This window comes from Pundamilia nyererei, unplaced genomic scaffold (genome assembly GCF_000239375.1).
Source record: "Pundamilia nyererei isolate P.nyererei 1_Seehausen unplaced genomic scaffold, PunNye1.0 scaffold00635, whole genome shotgun sequence".
Classification (NCBI taxonomy): Eukaryota; Metazoa; Chordata; class Actinopteri; order Cichliformes; family Cichlidae; genus Pundamilia; species Pundamilia nyererei.
The window spans coordinates 3,972-18,181 of record NW_005188036.1 but is presented as its reverse complement, the minus strand read 5'-3'; the positions used below and the strand labels follow the sequence as shown (position 1 = coordinate 18,181).

At 44.4% G+C, this 14,210-nt stretch overlaps 2 protein-coding genes across 2 annotated transcripts in view; one reads left to right on the top strand and one right to left on the bottom strand.

Annotated features, from left to right (window-relative positions):
- The first annotated feature begins 1,090 nt into the window (after nt 1-1,090).
- On the top strand, nt 1,091-11,738 carry mfsd14bb (major facilitator superfamily domain containing 14Bb). The gene is made up of 12 exons (XM_005754735.2): nt 1,091-1,432; nt 3,782-3,874; nt 4,106-4,168; nt 4,287-4,414; nt 5,823-5,937; nt 6,275-6,493; nt 6,584-6,697; nt 7,107-7,178; nt 7,964-8,076; nt 8,161-8,258; nt 8,390-8,532; nt 8,612-11,738. The coding sequence occupies exons 1-12, from the start codon at nt 1,349-1,351 to the stop codon at nt 8,840-8,842; spliced, it is 1,473 nt and encodes a 490-aa protein (XP_005754792.1). The 5' UTR covers nt 1,091-1,348; the 3' UTR covers nt 8,843-11,738.
- Nucleotides 11,739-12,258: 520 nt separating this feature from the next.
- Nucleotides 12,259-14,210, bottom strand: part of lrrc2 (leucine rich repeat containing 2) — a 5,641-nt gene continuing 3,689 nt past the window's right edge. The window contains exons 7-8 of the mRNA XM_005754734.1: nt 13,561-13,730; nt 12,259-13,076 (exon numbers count right to left, since the gene is read on the bottom strand). Coding sequence (XP_005754791.1) covers nt 13,027-13,076; nt 13,561-13,730 — 220 coding nt within the window. The 3' untranslated portion in view covers nt 12,259-13,026. The remainder of the gene's footprint in view (nt 13,077-13,560; nt 13,731-14,210) is intronic.

Sequence of the window (14,210 nt, the reverse complement as noted above, 5' to 3'; positions counted from 1 at the left end):
CGCTTCCTGTAGATGTCTTGGAGGGAGGGAAGCTCACCTCCAATTATCCGTTCAGAGCACCTCTACAGGACAGCGGTGCTTTCTTACAGATGTTACGGTCAGTCCAGTGAAAGACTGCTAAAAAAAATACAGTACATTCTCAGTAGAAGGATTGCCAGCAAGTTACTTATAATTCCTAATGACCTGACTGTGATTACAGGATACTTATGTGTTTTTATAGGTTAATGAAACAATTAAAACAAGCAAAGGAAACACACACACAAAGAGTGGCGACTTTCAACCCGCAAAGATTATCCATGTAGCTAATGAGAATCACAGACTCACATGATGAAAGAGGTTCACATTCCTCTCTATCTGCCTATGTATTGGTTGAATTGACTGATATTATTATTGTAGACACAACAAGACTTATTTTATGTTGAAGAAGCTGTGATTTAAAAAAAAACAAACATTAACAAAAAGAAAACATAGATAGCGCTGTTATTTTAACTAACAGTTTTGTTTAAAATTTTTAAATAACTGTGTACCATAAATTTACAGTCACAGCCCGTCAGGCCTTTATTTTGAAAAACCACCACCAGAAGTGCAGTTGGTCACGCGGGCTGCCTTGACGTTTGTGCCCGTGCGTGTTCGCGCTGACGCCAAAAAAGAAAATCTTCCACAGCTGAGTCCCGCCTTTCCCCCGCTTGCTAAAAAGTGATCTATTGTATTGTTCGCATCCCCGTTCGCTTCCTGCCAAATACTGAGCCTCTGCGCTGACCAGTTTCCTCACAGACAACAAAAACGCTTAACTAAGAAGTTTTTAGTCTGCCATGTTTTATAAATGAGGATTTTCGCTGAAAAAACGACGCCATCACTCTTAATAAGTATTAATAAAACTGCACTGTGCGGTAATATCGAGTCCGGCAGGGGGAGCGCTTTTTAAGCGTAAGTCTCACTGATCCAGAGTCCGATGTTTCAGCTTTTGCATATGTAACAGACGCACTGAGCAGGAGGAAATCTGATCTGGAAACAGATTCTTTAAGGCAGATGGATGTGCGTTTTGTTTTAAATAACCTACAGCGCCGCGGGGCGGTGCTTGTCCCACTTGTTAATAGAGAATTCGGTGGTGCGCACGCGGTGTATTCCGGTGATAAAATAGAGCCACAAGCAGCCAGCGAGCAGGTCAGAGCGGAGGAATTCGGCGAAAACGAAAGCCGAGTCTCCTGCTCACAGTTACCGCTACCACGAAGAGCTCCGGGGCTGGGTCCATGATAGCTCAGCAGGGACACATCTTAATCTCACGCGGCGGGGCATTCTGGAAGAGACGGAGACACCTCGGGAGGATGTCCCACAGCGCGAACCGGGAATGAAAATCTTCTCAGCAAGATGTGAGATGATGCGGGAGAAAACTGCGACGGAGGCCAGCGACATGGTGTTGGTCCGGAGCTCGGTGAGTGCTGTGGGTTGACGTCGCCGGCCAACGTCGGTGTGAGCGGGCGATAAAAGAGGCTAACGACTGCTTTAATAAGCTGATTAAACGGCTTTGATGTCCCGCTGACAGCCATGTTTGACTCACCGACAGAAGCTAATTCAGTTAGCCTGACACGGAGCGATAAAACAGGAAGCTAATTAGCTGTTAGCAAACTTCGGGCGATAATTAAAGCTTAAAGCATCCAAACATTAAACTGTCGCCGGTCTGGTTCGGAGGTGTGAATGTTCAGAGGTTTTAATTCAGGAGAAACACCGTAAAGAGCCTCGGTAACAAGTAAAAGTCCTGGAAACAGTATTGCTGCAGTGAAAGTCCGGAACTAAACCGAAGTACTGCACTCAAATTACATTATAACACTATTACAGTAGTATTACTCCGGCATTAATACAAAGTACATGAAAAAGTCACGATGGGTGTTACGTTCGTTTCTTTATTATCTTTAATATTTTTTGAATAAAGTTTTAAGTTTGTTATTTGAATGATCCTAGGATAGATATCATTGTTTCAAATTCCTTTAAATGTATGTTATCTATTGAATCATTTTCAAGTAGTTAATTTGTTTTTGATTATTTATTTTTCTTTTCTTGTTTTAAATGTATTCCTGTATTTGATTGGTAATGGAGTAGACTGTATGTAAACTGCCATACATGATGTTTGAGTGCACACACTAAGCTCCTTCTAAACTGTATTCAGAGGTAGTTTGTAACCAGAGCCAGAAAATTCAAAGTAGGATTAAAGTGTAGGTTTAAAAAAATGTAATATTAAAATCAGATGTCAAAGCAGTTAAGATCATGTCGCTGTCTTTATTTTTAAAACAAATGCGTTTATAAGGAGAGAAACAAAGCTGGGGTGTGGTTATCATTGTCCATCATTATCACTGCATTTCATCCATTGTTGTTGTTTTTTTAAAAGGGTGTAAACACAAATGATAGTTGGATGGATGTGATGGGACGCACTGATTGTAAAACTCCAACCCTCCTGCCTACACCCAGGGTTTGGTTTGTTGTGGTTGCATGCACCAGGTATTCACACTGTGGAAATGTCAAATTCATTTGGAGAGCTACTGACGTCCCGTCAGCCTGCAGCGAGCGTCTGTGCTCGATGGAGGCAGCGTCCAAACTATGTGGTGCGACTGGTCTTTGGGCCACTCGTCAGCCGGCTGTGCAGAACAATAAAGTTCTAACAAACAAACAGCTGAAGTGAAATGGTGTTAAAGACAAAGTGTCCGCTGCAGCCGCTGTCTGGACACTTCGTGTGTGTGTTTTCTTTCGTGCGTCTTCTGTTCCCTGTGACCTCTGCTGTCACTCTTCTCTGTGTCGGTGAGGTTATAAACCAATCAGCATTCGACCTACGCACAGCTGAGCTGCTGGGTGTTTAGAGGACAGTGCAGGAGAACGTTTGCATAGGTGGAAAATCCCGTTGTACGCAAATGGAGAGCATCTCTGCTGAGCCGACAGTGCTGTCTCCACATTTACAGTTTCCACTTGTCTTTGGGGTTCAGACTGTTTGAAGACACCCAAAGTGACGTGAAGCTACATCAAACAGTGTGGTGGGAAGCCTTTTTGCAGATTTTCTTTGCAGTTGTGGTTACTACTGTTTGCACGATGCCAGCAGCTCTGCAGATTTTGCCACATTAAAGTTTCCATAAACGCAGGCGACACTCTTCAGTCGACTGAACCTGGAGGCTGAGCCCATGGCGGCATTTACTCCCCACAGAGCCTCAGACTCAGAAAACTGCAGTTCCTCCAATGTCCAGCAGAGGCTCCAGCAGTGAGTCAGTCCCCACAGACGCACCTGTTTAAATCCAGCTTACTGTTACAGAGATTTATAAAACCACTTACCTGAACGCACCTTCCCTGTCTCAGCCCCGGTAGTTACAGCCGCGCTCCTCCAAACAGTTTCTTTTTCACAAGTTTTAACAGATCTGTGAAAACAACCTTTTCTTACTCTGCACCGTGCTGCGAGCTTCAGCTGGAGGACAGATTGTGTGGGTTAAGTTCCAGCTGATGAGGAATCACTGGAGTCGGTAACTCCTCCTTCCTCTGCTCCTCTTTAAGACGTTCTCGGTGTCTCGCATACAGCACAGTCTTATTAGCCCATAACGACGTTGAGTTTATCAAAAATGAAGAAGCGATGCAGCTGAATGCTGGAGGACAAACGTGTCTGTGGGTGATGCTTCCACTGGCTTTTAAAGCACTTTTCTGAACTCTGATGGGTCTTAAAGTGAAAGCAGCTGCTCTAATGTCATCATGTTAGCGGGACGCATCACAGGAAGTGAGGTTAATGCGTCTGCCTCTCTGCTCGCCACAGCACGGCCGAAGCCGAGCCAGAGTGACTCACGCCGTGGTGGTGATCTTCTTGGAGTTCTTTGCGTGGGGCCTGCTCACCACGCCCATGCTGACCGTAAGTACGCGCACACCTTTTGCTAAAATGTGTAAAGTGTTAAAGTTTTCATGAAGTTTTCAACCTTTTCCTGCAACTATAAACCCCAAAGTGGGATTATTAAAACCTTGAATGTGTCCTCGCTGAAAGCATCACATGACCAAAAATGATCTACAGGCTGATGTAATAAAGGGCGAACCATCATGGCGTCTACGTGCTGAGGAAGTGAAAGTAGTGTGTTTGTGGTTTCAGGTCCTGCGCGATGTGTTTCCTCAGCACACCTTCCTGATGAACGGCCTGGTGCAGGGGGTCAAGGTAAACCGCTCGGCTGTTTACTGTCAGCGCAGCTTTCAGCCACTTCTCCTCAACTTAACGCTTGTTGAATATTACGATATCATGGCGTCTCTGAGTTCATATTTCTCTGTCCGTTTAGGGTTTCCTGTCATTTCTGTCGGCTCCTCTGATTGGTGCTCTGTCAGACATCTGGGGCAGGAAGTCCTTCCTCCTCATGACAGTGTTCTTTACCTGCGCCCCCATCCCCTTCATGAAGATCAGCCACTGGTGAGACTAACGCTCTTTCTCAGTAATCTTCCTCTCGGAGATAAAAACATGAGTGAAGAAGTAAAGAATTACGAGCATTTAAATTTTTGGTTACAGCTTCAAACACGAGCACAACACAGAAAATGGCACATAGCACATACGACACTCTTCATAAAACATGAAAGAAACGCGACTAATCAGAAGAGAAGGATACAAAAATATTCAAAGGCTAAGTAATCTGACTGAGGAACGGTCGACGTCACGATCAGCAGAGAGCTCGTCCCTTGATCGTTCTGTTTACAGCTGAGAAACGCCGTGTTTCACAGCTCGCTGAGCTCAGCTCAGTTTGAAATCAGAGCATCTGTGGTTTGTTTTGTTTATAGTTAGCTTGAAACTGGAACCCTGCAAACCGCTAACTCGACTGTAGCTGCACCCGCATCCCAACATCATGTGGAGAGTAGAAAACGGTAGAAATATAATCGCAGACTCCTTATACGCTGATATGCCCCTCAGCAGGCTTACAGCCGTAACCAATCAGAAGAAAGTTGTATGAAGGAGGTGGAGCTAAAACAGCTGCTTGTAGTCCTGCTGCAGACTGAGCTCCAAGAATAAAGATGTCGTCTTATGTTTGGACTCGTTTTTATGTCCTCGATGATAAAAATCACATGTAGAGTAAACTGGACTCTGGGCTGCTTACAGGCGTGTTGGACCACATGTAAAAATCACAGTGGCGTGAAAACAGGCCGAGTAATCAGTGTTAGCTGAGGAGAAGGAACGACGGCTCCATTAAGCTAGCAGTAACAGGCTGCTGCTCAGCCGTGCGTGACAGGAAAACTCTGGACTCTAATCGCCACAGCTGTCACATGTTGATCATGTGAGCGGCTCAGGATCAGCAAACACGCTGAAGGCACACTGGCCTCCTCCTCTTTTTCCTACTTTTCACCCAAACACAGGAGTTACAGTCACTTCAAAGTAAAAAAAACGCACCTATGTTGGATTTCTGCTGGACTGCAGCAGCGATCAGCTGATGTCTGACTGTCACAGAGTCACATGGTTCATACATTTCACAGACTCTCCAATAAAAGACTAGATTAGAGTGTTTTTGGTTTAACGACCGTAACATCAGAGTCACAAGACGACAACGCTTCCCTGAAAGCAGAGCGAAAACGTTAACTCTTTAATCCTCACATCACAGGAAGTGAGGTTTCCTGTGTGTGTGTGTTTAACAGTGAGAGAAGTTAAAAAGCATGATTCGATTATTTTGAATTTGATGTAATTCCTGAGACACTCTATAAGTCTCACAGAACGCTGTTTCCCCACCTGAGGGGTCTCTTATTTTGAAATAAAATGGAGGTGTGTGTGTGTGTGTGTGTGTGTGTGTGTGTGTGTGTGTGTGTGTGTGTGTGTGTGTGTGTGTGTGTGTGTGTAGGTGGTATTTCGCTCTCATCTCAGTCTCCGGGATTTTCGCGGTGACCTTTTCGGTAATCTTTGCCTACGTCGCCGACATCACAGAGGAACACGAGAGGAGTACGGCCTACGGACTGGTACGCACGCGCACACACACACACACGCAAACACAAACAAACAAAACATCCATGTCATACATTTCACTTACAAATATTTTAGGATGGTTGAATCGTAGAAATATTTTTATTAAATGTTAAAAGTCACGATGACTCACAGATTATATCAGTTATAGTCACAGATGTAAAAATCAAAATTCAGTAAAAATTTGAAAACAAGTTCTTAATTCCGAATTTTATTTTCAGAAACTGAAACATTTTCAGGTTTGTTTTAAAATTCTGACGTTTCAAGTTCGAAGCCCTGCGCCTGAGGTCAAAGGTGGGTTACGTGCTGATTTAACCTCCCCTCCCTCGCCAGGTCTCTGCGACCTTCGCGGCCAGCCTGGTGACGAGTCCGGCCATCGGGGTCTACCTGTCTGGGCAGTACGGAGACAGCCTGGTGGTCCTTGTTGCCACGGTGATTGCTGTGGCAGATATTGCGTTCGTGTTCTTCGTCGTCCCCGAGTCGCTGCCGGACAAGATGAGGCTGACGTCCTGGGGGTTCCCCATCTCCTGGGAGCAGGCCGACCCCTTCGCCGTGAGTCTTTTCATCGCTGTTACAGCTTTGACGTGCTCCACGCTGACTGATAGATCGATTGATCGATATTTGTGTTTTTGGTGTGTTCAGTCTCTGCGTCGGGTGGGGAAAGACACCACGGTGCTGCTGATCTGCGTCACCGTGTTCCTGTCCTACCTGCCTGAAGCCGGGCAGTACTCCAGCTTCTTCCTCTACCTGCGACAGGTAACGCACAGACAGCTGTGACCAGCATGTGCTGGATAGACTCAGGAGGTCAAAGCTACACGTTCAAGCGCAGGAACACTTATTTGTTCCCTCAATCATCAGGATCAGGAGATTTATGGGATTTAAATGATGAAGCATCTCCACCTTTATTCAGTGCAGCTCAGTGAGTCCCAAAGTGTGGGTTGCCACCCCTGGTGGGCCCTAAAGGTACTGCAGGAGGGCTGGTCAGACATTATATTTAATTATTTTAATTGTGTATTTAAATTTTAAATTAACCCCCCCCCCCCAAAAGAATGAAACAAAGATAAAAGTGATGTTTTTTTCTTTGCGATACGCAGATTATTAGAAAACGAATATGAATCAATGAAAACCCGAAGGCGGAAACACTGACGAGGTTTTCATCTTTCAGGTGATCGAGTTTTCTCCAGCAGCCATCACCGGCTTCATCGCCATGGTGGGAATCCTCTCTATAGTCGCTCAGGTACGCTCGTCCTCACAGAGTCGCACCGTCTGCTAACTTTATGTGAACATGTTCAGCCGACAGCCAAACACCTGACGATGTTAGAGAGAAACAATCCTGAAACTGTTAACCTGCTGTGGCTGCACGCGCGTCTCTTTGAGATAAGATGACTCCTTACTGTCATTGCACCGTCATCTTTAGCACAGAAGTACAGTGAAACTGTCCCACGTCGGCAGCGAGCGCAACTCAACACAATGCAGTAAACTTGTAAAGTGGAGAAAAGATGTGAAGAATAAATTAAAGAATGAGTGTTCACTGTGCATTAATGCCTCAGCTCTGTAGGTCGCCTCCAGAGATGAGCCCACCATGGTGGCATCATCTGGGTGGGTACTGACGCAGTCATGTGTGCCCAGAGTGTAGAGTCGGGGGCTGAGGAAAGATGGGGACCGACTGTAACTCTACACGGTCAGCGAGAGAGTCTGATCCAACAGGGGGTGGTAACAGGAAGTCCAATATCCAGCGGTCCCTGTTAGTCCGGGAGCATCGTATTAAAAACGACTAACGCCCGTGTTGTTCCGAGTGGGAGACGGTGCCGTGGAGCGTCTTCAGCTGAAAGCCCTCAAAGTGTGATTTCTTTGTTTTGTTTTTACTCTAAATGCGTGCTGACGTCACAGAGTTTGTTTCAGGTTTGTTCGTTTAGTTTGACATGAAAAGCTGCGGTAACCCCTCACAGACGAGTTTGTCTTTTTAAACCCTGTAAATGTGTTGCGTCCTGATTTCTTCACCGTACGTCTCGTGTCTGTCAGACGGTCTTCTTCGGAGTTCTGATGAGGACCATCGGTAAGAAGAACACGGTTCTTCTCGGCCTGGCCTTTCAGCTGTTCCAGCTGGTCTGGTACGGCTTCGGCTCCGAGCCGTGGTGAGTCCCAGCGTCTCGCCCGTGTCGTTTCCTGTTTCCTGTGAATGATCTGACCTAAACGTTTATCTGCTCGCGTCCTTACAGGATGATGTGGGCAGCAGGAACTGTAGCGGCCATGTCTTCGATCACCTTCCCAGCAATCTCTGCTCTGGTGTCACACAGCGCCTCACCCGACCAGCAAGGTGAGTCGAACCTGACCGTCCGAAGGGGCGTGTCTTAAACAGGGTCTGTGTGGCCGTGGTTTGTATCAACATCTGACTGTGTCACATGGATGAAGGTGGTGCAGATGTGACTGAGGCGTCTGTGTGTTCAGGTGTGGCACAGGGGATGATCACAGGTATCAGAGGCCTGTGCAATGGTTTGGGCCCGGCTCTCTACGGCTTCATCTTCTTCCTGTTCAACGTGGAGCTGAACGAAGTGGAGCCGATGGCAGGAAGATCCACAGCGAGCACACAGGTGCGTAGAAATGCGCCTTGCTGATTCTTTCCTCGCTGTTCTGTTTCCCGTAACGAGTCGGTTCTCTCTCCGTCTGTAGAAGCTGGTCGTCCCAGGCCCGCCCTTCCTCTTCGGCGCGTGCAGCGTCATATTTGCTTTAGTTGTCGCCTTCTTCATCCCTGAGCGCCACCAGCTGGCCGAAGTCAAGACCTGCACCGCCAACAAGGCCGGCAGCAGCTCCGCCGCACACGCTCAGAACGGCAGCCCTCTTGCCGTGCCCATCAGCGACACAGAGGACCTCGAGCCGCTGCTGCAGGACAGTGTCATGTGACTCGTAGGCAGTCTGGCCAATTACAAAACAGAGTCTTGTATGCAAGTCCCTCCCCCTGTTAAAAAACAAACAAACCCTCTCTTCCCCCGATCCAGACCGTCGGGGAACGTTAGGCGGCGGCCTCCCCGGCAAACCGCTTTTTATCTCACTGATATCACTCACCTGTGACTCCTCCCATCCTTTGCCCAGGTGTGTTTGGGCAGGTAGAACCAAAGGGCTTTGAAGTCTTGCCTCAGTAAGAGTCGAGATCTCTCTGTTAAAACAGATCAGCAGAAGTAAAGTGGTCGTGTAGTCGTGCAGGATCGCAACGTTTTACTTTACGAGCCAATCGCAGCGAGGACGGGACCAGAGAAGCCAAAGCAACTGACAGCAGCCTCCCATACCTGTCAGTCAGGTCTGTACCTGACTCCACCCGTCAGGTTCGCATAGGCGAGGCCATCAAATGCTCCTCGCTGTACGGCCGTGAAAGCTGACACTCAAAACTACGTTGTTGTTTTTTTTTTATGGGGGGGGGTTGTTTTTTGGATCGGAGGGCGAATCTTGGCGAGGACGAGGAGGTTGGAGCTGCTCGGGATTGTGGGATACGATACCAAATCATGATGAGATCCAGGTGTTTGTTTTCTGTCTGGATCTATTTGCGCTCAGACTTCCCGTCACACAGAGCATGTGCAAACTGACTGGCTATGATGTCATTGCCCTCTCCCGTCAGGAGTTTGCATATTTGGGAGAAATCCGAGTAAATAAACGGCGTGAAGCTGGAGGCGTCATTTAGCTCCGCCTCATTATTTCATCATTTGGTCTCCCAGTTTAATAGTTTTAATTTACTAATGTGGCGTTTTTGCTTTGAGCTGCAGGTGTGGTCGTTTTGTTTCAGTGTAGATTTTCCTGTGTTGATCCAGTAAACGGGACTCGGTTTGACTTCAAATCAACATTTAAATGCATTTCATGTATTTATTTATTTATTTCATTTTTCTCAGCCCTGATTTCAAACCTCCGCCCTACAGACGGTCTCATGTTTTGCCTCCTCCCATCCTGTAGAGGGCGCTGTACTGCTGTTTTATAGCCTAAAGCTGGACGAAGTCTGCAGGGTTGGAGTTTTTACAGCGTGGATCAAATTAATATCAACGATTTCACTGAAAACCGAGTTTTCTCTGAGCCGCAGTGACAAGTGATGGCTTTAAGGACAGAGAGCACCACCTAGTTTTTGCCATTGCTCCTCCCACAATCTGAGCCTCTGCGGGTCACCACCTCCTACTCCTCGTCTTCTTCTTCTGTTTTAATACTTGAAGTTTGTTTCTGTTTGACCTGAAAGTGCTCTCCCCGTCCGCCTGCCCCTTCCAGGTCGGACAAATCAAACGCTCCAAGTTACTGATGCAGTTTGAACCTTGGCGGTCCCGAGGCGGGCTGCTCACAAACCAACCGGTGCCGTGTTTTATTACTCTTTTGTGCTTATTTTGCCTTTTTGTTACAGGCTGTATTTCTCAGAAGGTCAACAGATCAGTCGTTTAAGTCGAGTTTTCTCCCAGTTCAGGTTAAAAACCATCGCATGTGCGCGCTGTGCAGGTTCTCACGTTTGCCCCTTAAAGCTTCAGCCTTCATGATGGGTTCATGTGATGTATTTTTGTGCACAGAGCTCCGGCGGTCCTGGAGGTCTCTTCATGTCCAGTTTGAACCAGTGAAACCAGTTTAAGAGCACATGTGGGGCTCCAGCTGTTGCTTAAAGACAGATCAATGAATCAATGATCTTGTGAACCAGAGCACAGGTCAGGTGCGTTTACCTGCACAGCTCGGCTACTGTAAGTGGAATATCACTCGTGCTGCATTCAGGCTCTGTTTCTGTGTGGGAGATGATCGTTTTTGACAGTTTAAAGTGACCAAAGGTTCTCTGACAGATGACGTCACCTTTGAGTGGTAGTTCTTCCTTTTTTTTCCTTTTTTCCCCTGAATGCAGCATGAACGTTGTCATGGCTACAGGAACGCCTGATCATCCTGTTGTGACGTTGATGATGATGATGTAGCTCAGAAGCACAATCGACTGTTAGAGAAGCTCTCGGCTTAATAACCTTTAACCTTTTAACCCTTAACGCCCACTTGCCGATGATGTCAGATGGTTCATTTTCCTATGCTCACCGAGTGTCCTCAAATGCCTCGTGGAGAGTCTTGCATCCCACAGTAGTTTCTCCGAGTACTGAATGTCTTTCTGTCTGGAATATTCTTTAGACTCAGTCCAATTTAAAACTGGATCATTGGAATTTTTTTTTGTCTTAAGTTCACAAATTTGTGTCCTTCATGTTGGAATTCAGAACCTAGATTTAGTGATCCGGCCGGATGACTCAGTCATTCTTCCTGCTTTTCTGTTAAATCTGACGATGAGATGAATATTCTGGAGATTAGGGCGGCTGATTGTTGACTCCATGATTAAGAGCGAGTCGCTCCATCACGTCGTCATCGTGTCATAAAGTTTTTAATGAATTTCCCCGTTGATGATTCTCCGAAACTGTTCATGAAGTGAAACGTGACGTTTTTAAATGTCGGCTTGTGTTTGGTCACACAGACGATGGAGGCTGTAAATCCTCCTCAGAGGCTTTTTTTTCTTTTTCTTCTTTTACGGTGAGGCGTGAAGGCTGACGCGCCAACATGGCCGCCGCAGAGACTGACAGACATTCCCAGATGTTCCTCCTCTTCCTCCTCCGTGCAGACCTTTTGCTGATTGCTGCACTTTAATTTCTCTGAACGTGTGCCTGAATCACTCGTGTTCATATCACTTTTATATTTAAACCGAGAGACGTGTCACGTATTTTGCTTTTGCTCTTTTATCTTAAGAACATAATTTTGAATAATATCTATGATAACGTGAATATTAATAACAATAAAGAGAAACGTGTGACATTTGAAATGTGTGTTTTTTATTCAGTTTAATTTGACTTTTTTTTTTATTTAAAAATTAATTTTTTATTGATTAAAACAAAGAAAAGTGAGTATTTGTTTTGCATTTTATTTCCTTGTTATTTTTTCTTCTTTACTCTAAATTCGAGAATTAAAAAACCAACATTTCCTTTATAAATATACAAAGTCCACCTAACGATGCAGCGGTTTGTCGGTTTGTCGGTGTGACATCATCAGTGCTTCAGTTCGTTCATGCTCAGCTCTCTGAAGCATTCGTACGTTACTTTGGTCAACAGACAACATGAAGTGTTCTGATTAAAGATCGACCAAATTAAACTTCAGTTTATTTAAATTAGAAAGTTTGTCAAAAATGCGCCCATTATTGAAAAATGTGTTTTTACAAACATTAAATAAAAATTAAATCACAAACGTCTGAATCGAAGCAGCTTCAGTAAAATTCACAAATACAAAAACGTTTTTCTCCATTTTACAGAAACTTAAAAAAAAAAAAAAACTTTTTAAACAGCAAAAACTTTTCTATATTTTAATGCACAAATCAAAGCTGCTAAGTTTGTAACTATGACAACCACAGAAAAATACACTAAAAGAAATCATAGAAATCAAACCTGATAAACAGAAAATCTCTATTTGGTCACAACTTTCACACTTTGAACAAAAAACTACATTTACACAGAAAACATCAGCTGATAAATGTGAGAAATGTAAAAGTGCATAAAAATCAAATCTGCTCAGGATCCCAAAGAAATCGGCTTCAGTCTGTTTTTAATGATTTCAACTGTGAATTCGATTTTGAAATGAAGAGATTTAGACAATCGACATATTCAAAACTAAAAGAAAAAAAGATTCATAAATAAAACAGTTCAGTGATCGATTAACAGGAATTGGAATTGATTTTATCTTCATCAATATTTAATGTAAATGTATGAAAGTTGACGCGCATCCTACATGCAATACTTAATTATTAATTTTAATAATGCAGTTTGAAATAAATTACAATGACCTGAGATTAATGCATTCAGTGTTTACGTGAACGTCCTGCTGATTTTATTTTTCCCAGATTCAACGATTTAACAATAATTAGTTTAAAAAGAATATTAATAAAGGACTAAACTTTAATATGTTATCTTATAATTTCGAGCTAGTATGAAAGATTAAAAACACATTTTCACGTCACCTCCCATGTTAACCTCTGTTAGCATCCTCTTTTGAAATTCCTCAGTGCTGTCATCCTTCAGTCATCATCCTCTCAACCTTCACTGGCTTCCTCCTCCTCTTCCTCAAAGCAGGCAGGAAATGGAGACTTTGGTGGTGGCGTAGGGGACGGTGTCTGGCATGGGACAAACCCCCCCCCCCAAAACACATGAGGACGGGTTGTTATGAGTGTGAAGTCTGATTACCGACAGGACGAAAAACATACACTTAGTAAATATTACAGTGAAGAGTTCCTGTTAGAAGTTATTAATGAAAAAAACCTGAAAACAACTAATAACAGGTGATTATAATACAGATGATTCAAAGAAGAGATCACTAATCAGTAAAAGTTTTCTAATGTATTCATTTAGTTAACTTTATTTTTTATACACTTTAAATCCAAACAGAAAATTCAAAAAATTTGAATTTTCTGTTCAAATTTTTTGAACACAAGATGTCTGTGTGGAGACATTTTAAACTGTCTCCACACAGTTTAAAACGAGAACATTTCTGATGATCTCGTCATCATTAAGTTCACACTTTACCTCAGCAAAGCTCTCATATTTTAGACTTTTGTGTAATTGTAAAGTAAAAGGTGAGAATCTGGCGCTGAAACTGACCTCTGTCCTTCAGTGAGCTGATGTACGCTTCAATGAACTCTTTCTCTCCACTATCCTTCACCTCCTCTGTCTCCCTCTGCTCCCTCCACCTCCTTCTCACACCCTCTTTCTTCTTCTCCTCTTTCTTCTTCTTTTCTTTGCTCGCAGGGTTGTCGTAGAGGCGAATGAACCTGAAGAAGAGCAGAGACAAACATTAAAAAAGTTCTGACCCCTCTGAGCTGACTCACTTCAGGCTGCTCCTCTTCGTGAAACACCGCTGACCGTGACCTTTTGTGGCCCTCTGTGGGTTTTATGAGTCACCAAATTAATGATGAAGGCCAGTGGAAATCAAATTTACCTCTTACAGCAGACTTACTGCTGTAAATACAAAAGGTCTGAGAATGGTTCCCTGTGGAACACCTGCACTGACTTTAAGGAGTCCTGAAACATTTCTGAGGTTCTCTCTGAGCGCAACTTTTCCACATGAATGCTGTAGTCTACTGAAGCAGCTGTTCTGATAGTAACCTTATCTGACTCCAGATGTAGTTTTAATCCACCATTGACACTCAAGGTTTTTGTTAAGCAGGACAAGTTCAAGATGGTTCGGTAATCATTAGGGATTAAGGTTACCACCTTTATGTAATGGGAACATCTGTGCAGCCTTCAAGAAA

Coding starts and splice junctions, on each gene's coding strand:
- mfsd14bb (XM_005754735.2), top strand. CDS start 1,349: ATGAAAATCTTCTCAGCAAGATGTGAGATGATGCGGGAGAAAACTGCG. Junction 3,875..4,105: donor TCACCACGCCCATGCTGACC/GTAAGTACGCGC, acceptor TTGTGGTTTCAG/GTCCTGCGCGATGTGTTTCC. Junction 8,077..8,160: donor GGCTTCGGCTCCGAGCCGTG/GTGAGTCCCAGC, acceptor GCGTCCTTACAG/GATGATGTGGGCAGCAGGAA.